The sequence below is a fragment of the Rattus rattus genome, chromosome 2 (genome assembly GCF_011064425.1).
Source record: "Rattus rattus isolate New Zealand chromosome 2, Rrattus_CSIRO_v1, whole genome shotgun sequence".
NCBI classification, from domain to species: Eukaryota; Metazoa; Chordata; class Mammalia; order Rodentia; family Muridae; genus Rattus; species Rattus rattus.
In genome coordinates, this window is record NC_046155.1 from 187,720,169 (window position 1) to 187,738,158 (window position 17,990).

At 45.6% G+C, this 17,990-nt stretch overlaps 1 protein-coding gene across 4 annotated transcripts in view; it reads left to right on the forward strand.

The window, feature by feature from the left end:
• Pde10a (phosphodiesterase 10A) overlaps positions 1 to 17,990 on the forward strand; it is a 228,422-nt gene that overhangs the window by 134,848 nt on the left and 75,584 nt on the right. For 3 of the 4 annotated variants that reach the window (XM_032894693.1, XM_032894694.1, XM_032894692.1), the window contains exon 2: positions 9,083 to 9,211. In XM_032894693.1, coding sequence (XP_032750584.1) covers positions 9,083 to 9,211 — 129 coding nt within the window. Of the gene's footprint in view, positions 1 to 3,629; positions 3,683 to 9,065; positions 9,212 to 17,990 lie in introns of those variants that run through there. The other variant, XM_032894695.1, reaches the window with a different exon arrangement.

Below are 17,990 nucleotides of genomic sequence, written 5' to 3' on the forward strand. Positions count from 1 at the left end.
GCATCTGGAGTCCGGCTTTGAGAGTAAGCTAGACATTGAGTCAAAGAGGTGTGAATTGTGATATCATTCTATAAATTAATTCTCAAAAATCACATTTCTAGACGACTTTATCATTAGACCTTTTAAGAAACTGCTTTCCTTCATTCTGTTTCTCTCCCCTCCTTCATCCCCCTCTGTCTTCATACACCCCCCTTCTCCCCTCCTTCACCTCCTCTACCCTCCCCCATCCTTCCCTTTTTGAGATCGAGTCTTGCAATAGCACCCACACTGGTCTAATGTATCCACCCTGCAGTGGCCTCAAAACTTTCAGTCCTTCCTAGTCACCATTTCTAATGTAGGGGTTGCAGGCCTGTGCCACCCTGTGCAGAAAGAGGTGTTTCCCAGCTTTTCTGGGGAGAAAATGATCTGAGCTCATTTTGAGAAGATTTGCATAAACTTTTATTTTCTCTGTTTCTGATTTGTCAAGCAATCCTGTCTTTTCAAACCCTTTTAACAAGTGAAAGGGGGTAATTTTTGGGGAATACTTAACAAGAGGGTGTGGGACTTTCCACTTTTAGAGCTTCTTAGGGCTTTAAAGGACTGAAAGTAGAGATGAGGCTTTTTTTTCCCTCTCCTATCTGTGTATATGTGCATGCTGGCAGGCGTGTATTTGTGGAGTTCAGAGCTCCTCATGTATGTGTGCATGTAAAGTAGACAGGCTTGTGTCCATGGCGGTCAGAGCCCCTCCTCTGCTGTCTTCTGTGACTGAACTCCAGTTCAGTTTTCATTACTGCCTCTCCCTGAGCTTGTAGCTCACTGCTGATTGGCTAGACTGGTGTCCAGCAAGGCCCTGGCATCCTCCTGTCTCCACCGCATAGTGCTGGGATTACAGAGCTGTGCTGGAAATCTCAGCTCAGTTCCCCTTGCTCAAATGGCAAGTGCCTTGCCCACTGAGCCAGCACCCAGCCCAGGTATGACTTCTAAAACCAATTTGACCCAGGTATTAACTAGCCATAAGAAGTAATGGCAACTATTCTCCTTTCTAAATTTAATTTTAAAATAGTTTGTGCTTGGCTATCCTGGGTTTTACTGCTGTGAACAGACACCATGACCAACTCTTACAAGGACAACATTTAATTGTGGCTGGTTTACAGGTTCAGAGGTTCAGTCCATTATCATCAAGGAGAGAGCATGGAAATATCTGGGTGGGCATGGTGCAGGCAGAGCTGAGAGTTCCACGTCTTCATCTGAAGGCTGCTAGCAGAATACTGGCTTCCAGGCAGCTAGGATGAGGGTCTTAAAACCACGCCCACAGTGACACATCTATTCCAACAAGACCACACTTATTCCAATAGGGCCACACACCTTCTCATAGTGCCACTCACCGGGCCAAGCACACACAAACCCTCACAATGGTCTTTGTTTGTTTTCCCCTCGCTACACTAAATTACTTGAAACTCTTTTCCCTACTGTCCTCTCTAAAGTATCTTATTGTATTCTCTCTCTCTCTCTCTCTCTCTCTCTCTCTCTCTCTCTCTCTCTAAGATTTATTTATCATTTTATTTGTGTGAGCACACTGTCGATATTTTCATGCACACCAGAAGAGGGCATCGGATCCCATTACAGGTGGTTGCTGGGACTTGAACTCAGGACCTCTGAAGAGCAGTCAGTGCTCTTCGCGGCCAAGCCATCTCTCTAGCACAATATATTCTTAAAACAGGCCACGCTATTTCACAACTTTCTGTAGGAGAAAATCTATGAAACACTTTTTAAAGGACGTTTATTAGGTCCTGCCCTGAGAACTCTTAGACAGGATGGATGTAAAATTTCTCATTGCTTTAAGCGTGGACCTGATTTGACCAACATACAAGGCTGCCATCCCTGTTGGCCGCAGACATACTTGCCCACAAGGTCACCGTCCATGTGGTGGTCGAAGTGTTGAGCACTGTCACAACTGGGCCCCATCACTTTGCGTTATGGGCTGTCATCCTGTGTCTGAGCATTTGAATGCAGCAGACTTCGATTTTGATGTTGTAACTATCAGTATCTCTACACCGTCATGTCAATACAGGATTGACCAGACTCTAGCTTAGTGCCTTTAGCCCAAATCAACTGTTTCAGTTTAGCATCCATTTGAGCTAAGCTACCATCAGGCAGGAGGAGCCACGTGTAGCCTTGATAGCCTGGGGTTTTCCTTTACTGGTGCTTTCTGTCTTTACCGCAAGGCTCCCATCTAGTCTCATTCATCCAGGCAGAGTTCTCATTCTGGCTTCCCAATCTGCCTTTGTGGTTTTTCTCCTCAACACACTCTCACTGGCCCTCCAGCTGGCTGACACTGTAGCCCTGATCTCCCCTCCCTGCGCGGTACTGCTGGAAAATTTCACGCGGAGTAGTTTCTGGTGCATGGCCAGGCTGATAGAATGGCCCTCTAGCACTCCTAGCTGCATCTGAACCATTAGCTCTTCCGAAATGCCATTAGCTGAGAACATGCAGCTAGACGGGGGCTTTTGAAGCAACAGCACGAGCCTTTCTAGAGAAAAGACACTTCTGGATTTCTGGAGGGAAAGGAAGACGGGTGCTCACCTAATAGCGGAGCATCAGTTGTGCACATGTGTGCAGACCCTCACACCTGAGTGGCCTGTGGTATGAGACAGAAACACGGAGGCTTAGAGCAGCCTCCAGGGGCGGTGCCCTGCATCTACACATGTGTCTACTGGTGGGGCAGCCCTAGCCTGAGAAGTAGGGGTGTAAATCCTCCCCACTCTAGACTTCCTGCGGGTAGAATGTTTCGTGCTTAACCTTACTCCTATTGGTCCTGCTCAGAAATTTATCTTAAATCACAAGTGACAAATCTGTAGTTCGATTTCTTAAAGTAACTCTGACTGCCTAGCTCAGTGGTGGTCTTGGCGGCCAGGTGGGTGGGGCCTTTGATCAATGCAAACAATGAGCCCGAGAAGCCATACTTTCGAAGCCCTCTTGGCTCTTCAGGCTGCTAAGGCAGGAGCAGTAAAAGGACCCAGCATGCATCACACCAGGGGCAACACAGGACACTGGATGAAGCCCCTTTCCGTGGGCTGTGCCTGTGCCTGAAAACATTGTCGATATGTCGATGTGCATTTGTGAGAGGCAAGCATGAGTACTGCAGGACCTTTGTCCTCTCTCTGCCTCCTGCTTTTCTCCTTTGCCACAGCGACAGCAGCAATTTCTGGAATTGTTTCTCTCATAATTTCCGGGGCTGCCACGGGGTGATTTCTGTACAAGACTTGGCCTTTTAAAACAATGCCCAAAGAAAGTTTAGAGCCTATTAATCCATTCCTGTATTTGACGAGTGTTGAGGAGGAACTGTGCGTACGTCCTTATTCTCATAAACATTTATCTAAGCACAACAGGCAGTGCAGAAAGGACATCTTTGCAAGAAATATCAATGGGTTGGGGATGTTGGAAGGATGCTGGCTATTTACAGCGCAAAGTTACTGCCTTCTCAGAGCATCACACGGGCATGGGAGCTTTCTGCAGAAACCAAGGAATGAAAGGAAAGACCGGTGAGGGCTGAGGCAGCAGTAATGGAGGCAGGAGCAGCGAGGCTGCTGAGAAGCAACTCTGTCAGCACTTGCCGTGGGGTGCGGATCTCAGACTCTATCTGGGATCGTATGGAGCTGGGCGATTTCCAGCAGGCACAGCTGTGCCATGGCTTTCCCAGCCCTCTGCTAACACACGAGGCAGGAGTTGCTCATTGATGCCTTCACTGAGCATGGCAGCCTGAGTGTTACAGCCTCTCGAATTACCCCTGAACTTGGAGTCACTAGGTGACTCACAGGAACCCTCATATGGCTGTGCTCGGGATGAGTTGGTTCTCACAGCTGCGCTTGCAATCTCCTAGAGTTAACAGCCAGCGAGCAGAGGGGAGATGTGTGTCCCTAAGGTCCAGGGCACAGCTGGCCCATGCTGCCAAGAGCCTTTCGTCTTGGAGTCACCTGAGGCCATTCTCAGTTCCCCCATCACTAATTTGTGACGCGTGTAGAGGAGGGCCAGCAGAGCACGTTGGAGATTCAGTACTCGGGTTTTAAAGACCGGGGCCATGGTCCTAGTATGAATCATATAGATGCCCTCTGCCTATACACGCCCTTAACCTCAGACTTCTAGAAAGAAGACTGGTGACACAGACCAGGCTGTTACCCAGGCCGTCACCCAGTGACCTGGCCTTTACCTATCTGTGGACTACACATACACTCACAGCCCTGTCCCCACATGCCAACCAAGGGCCTCCCTTGTGAACAGCCATTCTGTGAGGGCACGTTCAGCCAATGACTCCTCAAGACACTTGCTGTGTGGAGACTAGACAGACTAGTTACTAGTTTACTATACCCAGGGAGTATGTGGTCTTAGTTTGAAAAGCTAATGCTTAGTGGGTGGTCACTCAGCACATAGGAGATTTCATCTGACAGCAAGAGCAGGGTGCAGCTCGAGCAGTGTACCACAGGGAAGTCAGTGCTGAGGGTGCAGTTAGGGAGGGCTCTCTGGTCAAGTTGCTTCTGGTCTAGATGCCTCATGTAGGCAGACGGAGGGTGAGGAGGAGCCAGGCAGATAATGGCGTGACTGTGAGTGTTATCTTGGAGCAGAAAGGTGGGAGAATCACAAGGGAGTGGGGCTGGTTTACTGGCCACTCCTCATCCCCAGGCTAGACCAGGGTGGGTCTTATGAAGTAGAGGCTGACCCTTCCCTCCCACTCCCTGACCAAAGCCTGAGACTTAAGAGGCAAGTGTTTCGGTCTATAATCCATGTCAAGTATCGCTCCAAAGCAGTGGTGGCGCTGGCCAGGAGCAACCCTGAAAACTCATGGTCTCGGAGAGAAGAACGCACGAAGAAACAGGGGGCTGATAGATTGTTGGTCTCTGTCCCTGTTCTAACCCTGGTTATTGTCTCTGCAGTCAAGAGAACACCCAGATCTAAGTACCTGACGCCTCTGTGTTCCTGCCCTTACTTTTATTCCCAGGACTGTGACTTGTGTGGAGTGACTATGTGCTTAGTACCGGACACACAATTCTCACAGGCCTAACTGAGTTGGTCAGATGTAACCCGCTGTCTGCTTATGGAAAACATTCCTGCACACCAGCTGGGCCAGATGTGCTGGCTGGCGAATAGAATAGCAAACAGTGGTTAGCTGCTTTTTCATTTATCCAGGGAAGCAGTTTAAGTAGCTGGAGCATGGACACCAGGAAAGGAAAGACCCAGGAAGGAAGAGGTAGCTGGAGTTTGAAACTGTCAGAAGAGATGAATCTGACTTTTATGCTTGACTGGTTTTGCGCTAAGGCGCTAACATTTCTTACCATACTCATCTATCTTGTAATAAATATTAAGGGCAAAATATTTCCAGTGTGTATTTTGGAGCTGCCTTTTGACACCACTAAGAATTTATACACAAATTCGCCTCTGCACCCAGCCCTTGGGTTGTTAGACAGAAGGAATTCTCAGGCAGCAAACCAGTTGTGGAAGAGTGAACCAACCAGCCTAGGGAGGTGTCACAGCTTTGGATTGTGTCCCAAGACATCTGTCTGGAGATTCCCGAATTGTTGATTCCACTCTTCATCGTTGGATGCAAACGAGGAAGACCTAAGACCAAATTCGAGACCTCTAACTATGAGGCATAGAGTCTAAGCTGAATGATGGCCAAGAACCAAGCGCTCTCCACGCTGTTGAGCATCTCTCTGAACCCGTCCATACCATTTCTCATCCTGTCTCGCCTCTCATAGTTCAGGGTGTCCTTCAGGGCTTGAGCTTTTGCAGGGAGTAGGAAGCACCATTGTCGAGTCTGCCTTACACGTGGGCAATGCCTTTCAGAGGGGAGAATGGTTTATAGTGCATTCTTTTCACACGTGGGTTGAACACTGAGGGAGTTGTAACACAGGCACAGAGAAAGGCTCACTGGCTGTGTACACCCTAGAGTTAGAAGCTAGGGTTGGGACCTATAGCCCATGGAGCTGGTACCCAGTTTGTGATGAAGGAATCGTGGTCGTGGGGAAGAGCTGAATGGGGAGAATGTGTGGTTCTGTGGTGCAGTGTCATGGGCCCCAAGTGTGGCAAAAGCTGAAGGGCAGGCTGGACATCTACCATGTGCGTCCGGCCCTTCACAGCCACCAGAGTGCTCCTGTATAGACACAGCACAGAGTTAGGACTGAGAAACAGCACTTTTCCTGGAAAACAACTGTTGAGCTTCTTCTAATCCAAACTTACATTGACACCGTCCTCAAGATCCTCCAGTTGGTTACGCTCAGGCACAGGCTCGCCCTCAGCTCATGCAGGTCCCTCTACGTGAGTGAGACGTTGTTATGAAGAAACATTCGAAGCTGCGTCTGATTTGAATCTCAGTTTGTATCCCAGTTGACATCTTCCCTGAGAGATGACTATTCCAGCGGGTGTGTTTGTAACCTGACGGGATGTATCCTAAAGGACAAACCTCCTGTCTCTCAACACTCACAGTGATCACACACCACTGTGCGAATGAAGGACAAATGGACTACGCATGGTGCGGAACTCATTGCAGGAGCAGAAATTGTTTTGACATTTCTGTCATATCACATTGTCCACTCCCAGCCTTCTGTTCCGTAAACACGGGCATAGATCATGATTTTATCCTCCAATGCTGTAAGATTCTGTGGGTTTTGACAAGTGTGTGGTATTATATATTTGCCACCAAATATCACAGAATAATGTCCTGACCCCACAAGACCTACTGTGTTTCACACAGCCTCTCTCCATTCTCCTTGGACTTAGACAATTTCCAATCTTTTTCCAGATTGCCCTAGTGGACTTTGCCCCCCAGTGTCGTATAACTGCAGTTACTTAACGCCTAGCCCTTCAGAGTGGCTTATCCCACTAGACTCACCTCGGTCTTTCCCTGGCTTCCATCATGTCTTTTTTCTCATGAGCTAACAGCTAGACAGTTTGTCTTCACTTACTAGAAGACAGCTCTTGGATGCTTCCAGAATTAGCAGATTATAGAAGAACGCTTTTCGTGAAATGTTCACATGAAGGTCTTCAAGTGGACACGGGTTTCCACGTGGGTTGGGCTAACATTGTGCATAATGAGGGATGATATTATTGGGTCATACAGGACAACTTTATTTAATGTGATAATAAACTAACAACCTATCTTCCAAAATAGCGTACCGCTTGGATGCTGACCAGCAGCGAGCAAGGACTGCTGCTCTCCCTCCACACCCACAATTACTGCTCTCCGGGTTTTGGACATTAGCCATTGTAATAAGTATGCAGTTGAATCCTGTTTTCATGTTACCTTCAGTTCACTAATGACCAATTAGTACCTTTTCTGAGTTTATTTGTGATATCCGCATCTTCTTTGTTAAGCTGCTGGTTCAGCTTTGGGTCCATTTTTAAAAGCTGGCCATGTGCTTGCTTACGGTTGACTTTTAAGAGTGTATTTTGGGTGCAGGCCCCTTTATGTAATATAGAACTTGCAAACAGGACATAGCTTATAACATGCCCAAATAACAAGGACCCTGAGTTAAGACTTCATACGTAGCCTGACTTTCTGGAAAATAGGGAAGTAGCGGTCACAGGGGGAGGGGAGCTGAGAGGTAAAATCTCTTCAGAAAAAAAAAACGAGGAGGTGGATCCTTTAGGTTCACAGGATGTGCCTCCTTGAGTTGGTAGAGGAGTATTCAAAGACCAGAGACTGAAAATGCGTTGAGACTCCTCATTCACAGTATAGCTGTCCTAGTGAGCGGGCGACGAGAACACAGACATGGAAAGTTAGGGTGGGGACCATGTGGTGTGCCATCAAAGCGGTGGAAGGGGGTGCAGAGGAATCAACTTTAAAGAACGTCATCTTTATTTACTTCATCTGTCTTCTGTCTACCACCTTCACTCCACTGTCCAATTCTTTCACTATCTAGGGTTGCGCCTCTCCTTGTCAGGCGAGCACTCCTCAAGGGGCCTCTTGCCTTTAGCATCCTGCAGGAAATACCCAACTGGATTCTGTTGCACAGATACCCTTTGCCCTGTGACGGATAGGACAGGTGTCCTTCCCTTCTCTCAAAGATGTGTGCATATTGTGCTGCAGTCAAGGGTTTAATGACTGAAGTCATTGACAGGAGTCATCGGCCTCTTCAGCTACCCTGTTCAGCCATAAGGTCTTCATAACTGTGTATTAGGTGATCAGCAGAATTAATTAACACTCACAGATTCTCTGCTTTGTCTGTGGAAATGTGTGTGGGGCCAACTCTCTACAAGAACAATATCAGACCCAGTTCTCCTCTCTTCTGTGTCAACGGCAAGGTTCTGCTGGTGTTGTCATCTGACCATCCCCAGGGAGGACATTCATGCAGTCTCAGGGACCATAGGTTACTGCGAGCAATTTGCATACCCTACTTGTGTTTGGGATTGTTTTACTTTCAAATATTTGATATGAAAACATATAAGACTACTTTGTCTTGTGTATAGCCAATGGTTTTCAAGGGGTGGACACTTCAGGGAGACCGTTCATGTCTAACAGCGATGGAGAAATGGCAAGAGCACCCTGAACTGACACGGGTTACAGCACCAGCTTTGGTGCCTGTGGGAAGGGAAGGATTTGCGGCCACAACAGTGAAGATGGTGGCTAACGCAGTCATCCAATCCTTTGACACTCATCCTCGGTGCAATGCCAGATTTAATTGATGTAATAAATGCTTTATGAAGCACAATGTATGACAGACAGGCATGGCCTGACTTGCATGCCCCCAGAACTGGTGATTTGGAGACAGCTCTTTGGTGTGACTTACCAACTACCACTTGAAACTGCCGAGTTCTGACCTTACACCCCTCAGCTTCGCCCTGCTAATGTAGAAGGCCATCCGAGCATTTGAACATAAGTGGTTAGGGTTTCCTGGCATCTTGTAGAGTCTTCGCCTGTCACCCGTGTGCTCCCAAAGCTTTGCCCTCAATGCCAAGCAGCAACCCTGTTCCCGGCAAGCAACCCTGCCTCTGCCAGCTCTCTGCAGCAGAGGGAAGGTGCCGAGTCTTAGCCTGGCGTGTCCTGGTGCTACATACTTCCTGTCAGAAGGTGCCGCATAGGTGAATGTCATTCTCTCCGGTTCTCTTGCAGGTTTGACGGATGAAAAGGTGAAGGCCTATCTTTCCCTCCATCCCCAGGTATTAGACGAGTTTGTTTCTGAAAGCGTTAGTGCGGAGACCGTGGAGAAGTGGCTGAAGAGGAAAAACAACAAAGCAGAAGGTAAGCCGCTCGCTGCTCGTGAGTGCCGATTGCGGGGCGAGCATTACTAGCTCATTACCAGAGCAATTCACATTTTATAAAACAAAACACGAAATAGAGTTGTGTTGGCATTTTATTCATCAGTTTCACTTTTCTCTTAAAGATAACATTGTTAAAAAGAAATAAATACAAGCAAAGCATCCTTGATTAAAATAGAAAGATCTGGCAAACAGTTGTTGAGGATTTATTTAGTACTTACAACGCATAAGTCACCTTGGAGTCACTAAAGGGTGAGGCATTGGACTATAAATCTGAGGCATCGAACTATAGAGAAAAGGCTCAGTTCCCCCTGTAACTGTCGCCTCAGTCAAGGGCATCGGATGGCAGTGGCAGGGATTTGTGTCAAGAGTGAAGAGCTCACGTGGACAGCTGGGAAGAGAGATGGAGGAAAGGAAGCTGGGGTTCCACACAGGTACAGGGTATGCTTCAGCAGCTACAGGGCCTCAGCAGGCCCTTCTAACCTAATGGGGTCACGGCACACCGCAGACAACTTCTTTGTTGGCCAAGGGAACACTGTCTGCATGTAGACCATGCCAACAATTAGTACCGATGAAAAGAATGCAATTTGTGTATACATCTTACACACCCTACGTCTTACACAAGGCAGTCTGAAACCACCGTGTAGACTGCAGGAGGAATCCAGCTTACCTTTGACCCTTCCTTCCTTCATAGTCAAAGAGGCCACCAGACTGTTCACCATCACGCAGCCTCCAGTCAGAAGACAAGGATGGCCCTTGTTGTCTTTGTTGGCCATGTAGAGAGGCAACAAAGACTGAAGGAGAACTATTTTATATCTTAGATTCCTTGATGAATCTCCTATGCTCCAGTAAAGAACCTCCCCCAGGGGTCAGACAGGCAACCCGTGGGTCACGCAGGAAAGACAGGCTTGCTGGGAGTAGAGTTTCCATAGAAGGAGGCTGAGAAGGGCCACAATCCATTATGAGGATGCGTGAAACTGGCAAAGAATCAAAAATAAAATGTTCAGGTTCAGGCTCCCTTTTTGTGTTCCTTTCTTATTCTCTGAAATATACTTACCTTTTCAATTAATTAGTTACCTTTGCAGTTCAAATAATAGAAGACAGGGCTTCGTATATGCCAGGCGAGGACTGTGCAATGAAGCTGCATCTCCAGCTTTAAAAAAATGCATTTATTTTTAAACACAGATTATTTAAGAAACTGTTATATTCACAAAACTAGGAATATAGACTCAAAAGATACGTGAGGTCAAATATGTTTCCCCTCAAGCTGAGTAAGCATGAATATGTTTTCTTTGAATTTTATGACATAGTTTTCTTTTGTTTCTAAGTGGATATATTTAGCTATCTGACCAAATTTGCCTCTGATTTTTATTCATTTTGTTTTCATAGACACAGTTAATTTCTACTTGAGAAACTTTTATGTTAACAGCAGAATAGTAGTTCTGGGGGGTGTTTTCTAAGTGCGATAAGCAGTCTCACCTCTCTGATAGACAGAAATATTTGCCCTAAGAATGTAGTAGGAATATAGGTTGTTGTCTTGCTCTCAGCAAGTCTTAAAGTTTCTGAACATGTTATATTGACAGTCAGCATTTTCTTCTCAAAACAACCCCATCGTGGGAGGTCAGCCGTGGAGGCTGACCAGCACGAGCACGGTCCATCACAGTTTGAGATGTTTGACACTTGAGAAGTGTAGCTGAGCTTTGAAGCCACATCCCGGCTAATGGAGGGCCGTGAAGATGGCTCAGCCTTGCTCAAGCCAAGCACGCATGAAGTCCAGACCTGCAGCATCCATGTAAGAACCTGGCCGAGTGATAGCCACAAGTATGTAGGGGAGGGTGTGGCAGTGAAGACAACTGGACATCTAGAGCTCACTGGCCACTTGCCTGACCATCAGGCAAGTGCCACAGTTAGTAAGACACGCTGCCTCAGAAATCCAAGGAGGGAGAAGAAATACTCAATGCCAAACTTGTCCCTACACAAATGCACACATGTACACATACATGTACATACACACAAACACTCATACGCATGTATACACACATGTACCCTTACATGCACATTCACATATATACATATATGCACACTCACACATGTATGCACACATGTACACACTTACATATAAACAAACATGCCTGCTTATATACATGTACACATACTCACCCACACACATGTACACATTCACACACATGTGCACACATCACATGTATGCACACACACATACACATGTATACACACGTAAACACTCATACACATATATACATACATATATGTGAACACACTCACAATGCACTCACATATACATATACATGCACACTAACACACATACACACATGTACACAGTCACACACATGTGCACACATGTATGCACACACACTCATACACATGTATACACACATATACACTCATACACATATATACACACATATATGTGAACATACTCACAATGCACTCACATACATATACATGCACACTAACACACATACACACATGTACACAGTCACACATACACTCACACACATGTATACACATGCATACACACATACACTCATACAAACACAAGATGCATATTTCAATTCACTATGCAATAATGGATAATGTAATGCAAAAACATGATTCTTAGAGAACACGTCTCAGAGTGTCTATTGCTATGAGAAAACATCTTGACCATAAAGCAACTTGGGAAGGAGAAAGTTTATTTCAGCTTATAACTCTCAGGACACCCTCTATAGCTGGGGGAAGTCAGGGCAGGCACTCTTACAGGAACCTGAAGGCAGAAACTAATGCAGAGGCCATGGAGGCGTGCTGCTTACTAGGTTGCTCAGTAACCTTTCTTGTAGCACCCAGGACTAAGAATCAAGTCCTGCTTTTAGCATGATCTCGAGGAATTTTCCCAACTGAGGGTTCCTCTTCCCAAGTAAATCTAGCTTGTGCCAAAGCATACACAAAACTAGCCAGCATAGAACGTAAAGTTTGGTTCTTACAAAGGATAATCTTTAACATCAATTTTAGTGTTGCTATGTAAGCGAACACTAAACGTTTTTTATAAGGGCTCGAGAGATAGCTGGGTGGTTAATAGCAAGTGCTGCTCTTGCAGAACCAAATTTGGTCCTCAGCACCCAAGTGGGGGCTTTCATAACCATCTGCTCCAGCTCCAGGGGATCTATCTGGTAGCCCCGGCTGCCTAGGGCACCTGCACTCTTGTGCACATGAAGACACGCACACACATATGGCATCAGTTACTTTTCTATTGCTGCAAAAAACCCACCATGAACAAAAAACAAAAAAACAAAAAAAAAACAAAAACAAAAAAAAACACCAGTGTACAGAGGGAAGTGTTTATTGCCCTATGGTTCCAGAGAGAGGCACAGAGTTCATCGACGCATTTGGGAAGGCAAAAGCAAGAAGCTGGATGGTTAATTGGCCCAGTGGTTCTTGTTAGTCTGTGGTCACTTGTCACACTGGTGCTGGGTGTATCTTTCCCAAGCTCATCTGAAAGCTTCCTACGGGAGTGAGTTGCACCAGAAATGTTGACTGTGTGAGGCCAGATACCAGATGTGTCTCAGCTTCTCTCTGTTTTTCCCCCTCCCCCTCCCCCCTCCCCCTTTCTCCCTCCCCCTTCCCCCTCTCCTTTCCCCGCTCTCCCTTTCCCCCTCTCCCTCCCTCTTCTCCACTCTCTGTATGTGTGTATGTGTAATATTTGCACCGACTTTACACTTAATTTGAAAATCCACAGCCAGGCCTCTGAATCAGAAAGTCCAACTCGTGCATACTTTCAGTCCCTCAAGGCAGCTTGTGCCCTTATGCAGGAAATAGCTTGCCGAGCCTGCTGTTGTCTCCAGAGCGTGTTAAAGGGTCACTGGTCTAACAAACAGGGCAAAGTTGTGACGCACTGTTTTCTCTTTGGCCATGCGATGGTAAGCCTAGCCTGTCCCTGCAGTTTGTAGCCAGGGCAGCCTGGTGGGAGAAGGGAAAGAGAAAGGGGCTCCTGGATAGGGGTGACAACTTGACTGTTCAGATTAGGGCTTGAGCAGCGTGGGCTCTTAGTGTTTTCAATACAGTCATATTGCTTTCTTTCCGTTTCCAGTTCACACTGTAACATTTTACACACAGCCGAGTGGCATCTGCGTGTGTGTATTCAAATATTCTGTATGTGCGTATACGCATGAGTCTGCTAAGTGTATATACATGTGTGTATGTTGTTCGTTGCACGTGTGTTCACATGAGCGCAGAGGTCAGTAAACTTCTGGTATTGCTCCCTATGAGTCATCCACCTTGTTTTCTGAGACAGTTTCAGCCTCTATCTGCCCCAGCATGAGGAATGTAGGTCTAAGCAGCCACTCAGATTTTTCATGGGCGCTGGAGTCACACTCCTGAGCGCCCTCCCCAACCCCCAGCACTCAACATTGTGTTCTGAAGCTGATCTTGGCTCCAAGTTCCCAATGATCTGTTTTAAAGTGATGCTGGAAGCTGGGGTTTGCATTTATTTTCTTTATAAGCTGTTGCAGTCACATGGGAGGCCAGCAGAGAGTTCTTCCAATAGAGCATAACCTCTAAGGAGTTTCCAACTGTTCCATCAATGCATCCGTAGATGCATTTGTGGAGAAACCAAGTTTTGGAAAGAATTGTGTTTCACACTTAATCCCACCAAATATTACACCATACTCATTTGTATGTGAGCTATGGATGACAGCCCCGATCAGTGCCCTTTGGGATTTCTATAACAGTTAGCACTGAACACCTGTGTCCACACACAGCACAAGCGTGAGGCTATGTGAAGGCCCTGTCCTCCAAACTTTCTGCAAGAGTCTCCAAGATGGGACCCGATCCCATACTGCTAACACTATTCTGTGTCTTAGGCAAGAAGGACAGAACATTTCCTGAACTATCAGCGGTGTCTCATGTCCTTTGGTTACCAGTGTGGGCACTGTTAGAAAGGGCGGTGCAGCGGTACTCGGGGTGACCACACTTGGTGTCCTTGAGGTTACGATGATATTTAAGCTGTGTATTAATAAAGCCCTAAGTTCTGATGTCACATTAATATTTGAAGGAAGTTTACTTAGTACCTGAGGGTGGTGAATCAGCCTAAATGCTTTAAAAATTATTGGTAGACTGCTGTCGTTTGCGCTTGTAGTTTTGTGTGGTGCGTTCTAGACTAGATGCTACCATTGCCGTTTTAAAAAAAGTGCTTAATTACTATTTTTACCTTATTGCTATTTTTAATAGACTATTTTTAAGTATTAGGATATTTGAGTGGTTAATAATGAAAGTGTTGTTTCGATAGCTCCCTTAAATTTTAAAAATTTACATCGTCTTCACTTTAATACAAAAGCGTAGTTATTGCCTATTTTTCCCCTTTGACATTGATTCTAGAGATGGGATTTATTATTATCCAATGAAATCCTTAGACATTTCACATCTAGAATAAAGATTTAAATCATGCCACCCCAACCTACTATTCGATAACCCGAGCTCCAGATTTAGCTATATTTAAACTGGTTAATATCAAACAGATGGCTGCTATGCTGGTGTCTAGTGTAATGGCACCGCAGACTAATGAGGCGTGCGTTTCTTTGCCAGAAGACACAGATTGGCAAGGTTGTAGCCTGCTGTAGGACACTAACCAACGATGTACACATTGTGAATAAGAAAACAAGCCATGCCTGAGATGGTTTTCATGGAACATAATTTTGAACAATTTTTTTCTTTTCTTTGAAATTAGAATGATTTTTTTAAAAATTGCCTCTGATTTTTTTTTAATCTCAGCCATTGACATTACATTAACAACATAAGAGTTTGAAACCATGCATTCCTTTGCTTTTGGCAATGGATATTGTGTATTGAGTGCTTTGATGTGGTTATATAAATAACCATGAGCCTACCAACTGGAGGCTAGCGAGGAGGCAGCCCTGACAGTAATTGAGAGATTGCCTTAGTTCTGTTAATTGTGTGTCTCTGTTACCCTGATGGTGTGTCTTTAAGTGTGCCGCTTGACTTGTGATTCTGAGTCAGGCCTCAGGTCGAGAGTCTAATAACGTGAAGAATTAAGTCTCATCATCATAATATTGAGAGAACTTGGGAAACTGATTCAAACATATTCCTTTGCTATGGACTAGACTTATTTCCAAAGCTGTTTCTATAGTTGGTGGTAGATCTTAGTAAAGCATTCAAAGCTATTGCATTTTCTGAGCAAAAGCCTTATCTCTGGGAGGTTCAAATGAAAAAAAAAAAAAACTTTATGAGCTATTAGATTCTAGAAAAGACTAATTTTCATCCAGGTTTTCTTTTATGGTTGCACATATAGAAAAAGACGCTATTTAAGTGTTAGTTAATGTAATTCTTTTTAGCATTTAATCTTTTGTATCCCCTACGAGGGATTTTTTTTTTAAACATAAAAACCCATGAAGAATAGTGGTATAACCATTTCTCATTGCTTTCAAGTCTACATCTTAAGACTTTACTGGAAGTTTAATGGTAGAAATGTGCACCTGAGAGGCAAGCATCTTGGCTAGGTTTTCTATTGTTAAAAAACAAAAAAACAAACAAACAAAACATCATGACCAAAAAAGTAACTTGGGAGGAAAGGGTTTAGTTCATGTCACAACTCTCCTGTCCTATGAACACAGGGATGTCAGGTCAGTATCGGAGCAGGAGCCTGGAGAAGTAAAAGCTACAGATGAGTGCTGCTTACCTGCTTGCTCCCTCTTGCTTGCTCAGCCTGCTTTCTTACACTCTGCAGGACCACCTGTCTAGGGAAGGCTCGACCCACAGGGGGCTGGGCTTTCTCACATCAACCATCAAATAATAATAATAAAAAAAGCCCCATACTCTTCTTGTTCACAGGTCAGTCTGGTGGAAACATTCTCTCAGTTGAGATAAGCCTCTTCCCAAATGACTCTAGCTTGTGGCAAGTTGACAGAAACACTAACTGTGATAGCTAATTGTATGTGGTGTGTGGCCCAGTGTGACATGCTTCTCTGGCTAATCATTCAGTCACCACTTCACTGGTTTTTATTGATTACCTACTGTGAGGGTGTAACCAGAGAAAAGGGAACAAGGAACTCGCTCGCTCTTCTCTAGAAGCTCAATTGTTGCAGAGAAACCATCCAGCGCTCAGAACAAACAGTAACATTGTTTCAGCATTGCTGATTACGCATATTAGAAAGGTCTAGCGTAATGTCTGGCATAGAAGGGTTTAACGAAACATTGAAAATCCAGTGCTGGCCTTCGGCCAGTTAAACCTGGCTTCTGTGTTGCGGATGGCTGCCTGCCTGTGTCCTTGGCTCTGCAGTGCCACAGGAACAGTGTTTCTTGTGTTACTGCCAACAGGGAACTTGTACTTCCTGAGGGTAGATGTTTGAGGCTGTCAGAATACAGGAATGGAGGCATGGCTCAGACATCTTTTGGTGGCGAAGACAACACTGGAAAGGGTGTTATCAGAGACTCCTGGACCAGAGAATGTCACCCTGGAGCTGGTTAGAAACTGTGTACATCTCATTTAGATCTACTGTCTCAGTGCCTGGTGCCCTTGTTTGTGTGGGCTCTATAGGACTTCTTAGGTTTTCTGGGTTCAGGGCACCTGGAAGACAAAAACTAGCTCTGACACGGACTGAGGAGCTTTGAGAAGTGGCAAAAGCAGGGACCGGGACCTCTGGGCTCGATTTCTGAGAGCCTGGAACAGATATAGGAAGCAGTGGTGTGGCAGGAAGCAGTGGACCGGTCAGGCAAGGTGGCCAGCATAGCAATTCAGCCCTGATCACTGCTGGGCTGAAATAAGTCGCATGCGTGGCAGATCCTTCTTGGTTACTCTGCAAGTGGCAGTTTTGATGTGCTGTCCTCTGAGATTTCCAGCTTGAAACCCTACGTTTGTTTGTTAGTTTGTCTTCCTGTGTTTGCAGTGGTCTGGGTTGGAGGTGTCATGTGGTGTCAACCTTTCTGTATTAGTTTTTCATGTTTTTTTTGGTTTTCTTCCTTGTTTCCATATCAGCCATCCCAGCTGTTGAATTAACTTTCGGAAGGGCAGAGAGGAAAGGGCAGCGGTAACTTGTTGCCTCTGGCGTGATCAGCTCTTGTCCTGGGAAGGAGGGTTACCAAGAAGATAAAATGTCATCCCCAGAAGGCCTTATGAAGTCTGAACTGCATGGGAGGGGTAGTTAGGAGAAAACTTCAAAGCAGACACAGTCTTTTTGGACCATCACAGGAGGAGGCTGGAATGATGGGCAGGCAGTGCCGAGGCTGGACCTTCTAGGACACTTACTTAACCGAAGTCCTTAAATACCTTTGAAGAGAGATTGGAGATTTAGCTCAGTGGTAGAGCGCTTGCCTAGCAAGCTCAAGGCCTTGGGTTCGGGTCCCCAGCTCGAAAAAAAAAAAAAAAAAAAAAAAAAACCTTTGAAGATTTGATAATGTGAGGGGTTTTGTTTGTTTTTGAGTGAACTGTCAACATGTCCTATTGTCTGTAGTCGGAAGGAGCCAATCAAGTTTCAGTGTTCCAGCCATCTGTTGCCTCCCAGATCACTCCGCATGGCCTGTTTCACAGGTGCAGTGGCCGTGGGAACTGAGGACTTGTCCCAGGATCAAATTAATGTATCTGCTTTGAAATAAAAGCATGGCTTTCCATGCATTTATATCACCACCCCTAAATGTAAAGGTATGGCACTTGGTCACAGGTTGTTATAAAGACAGTGCGGTTTCAGTGTTTTCAAGTATAGTTCGTTTTGGCTTCAGCATGTTTTAAAGTCCAAGTATAAAATGCTAAAAACATT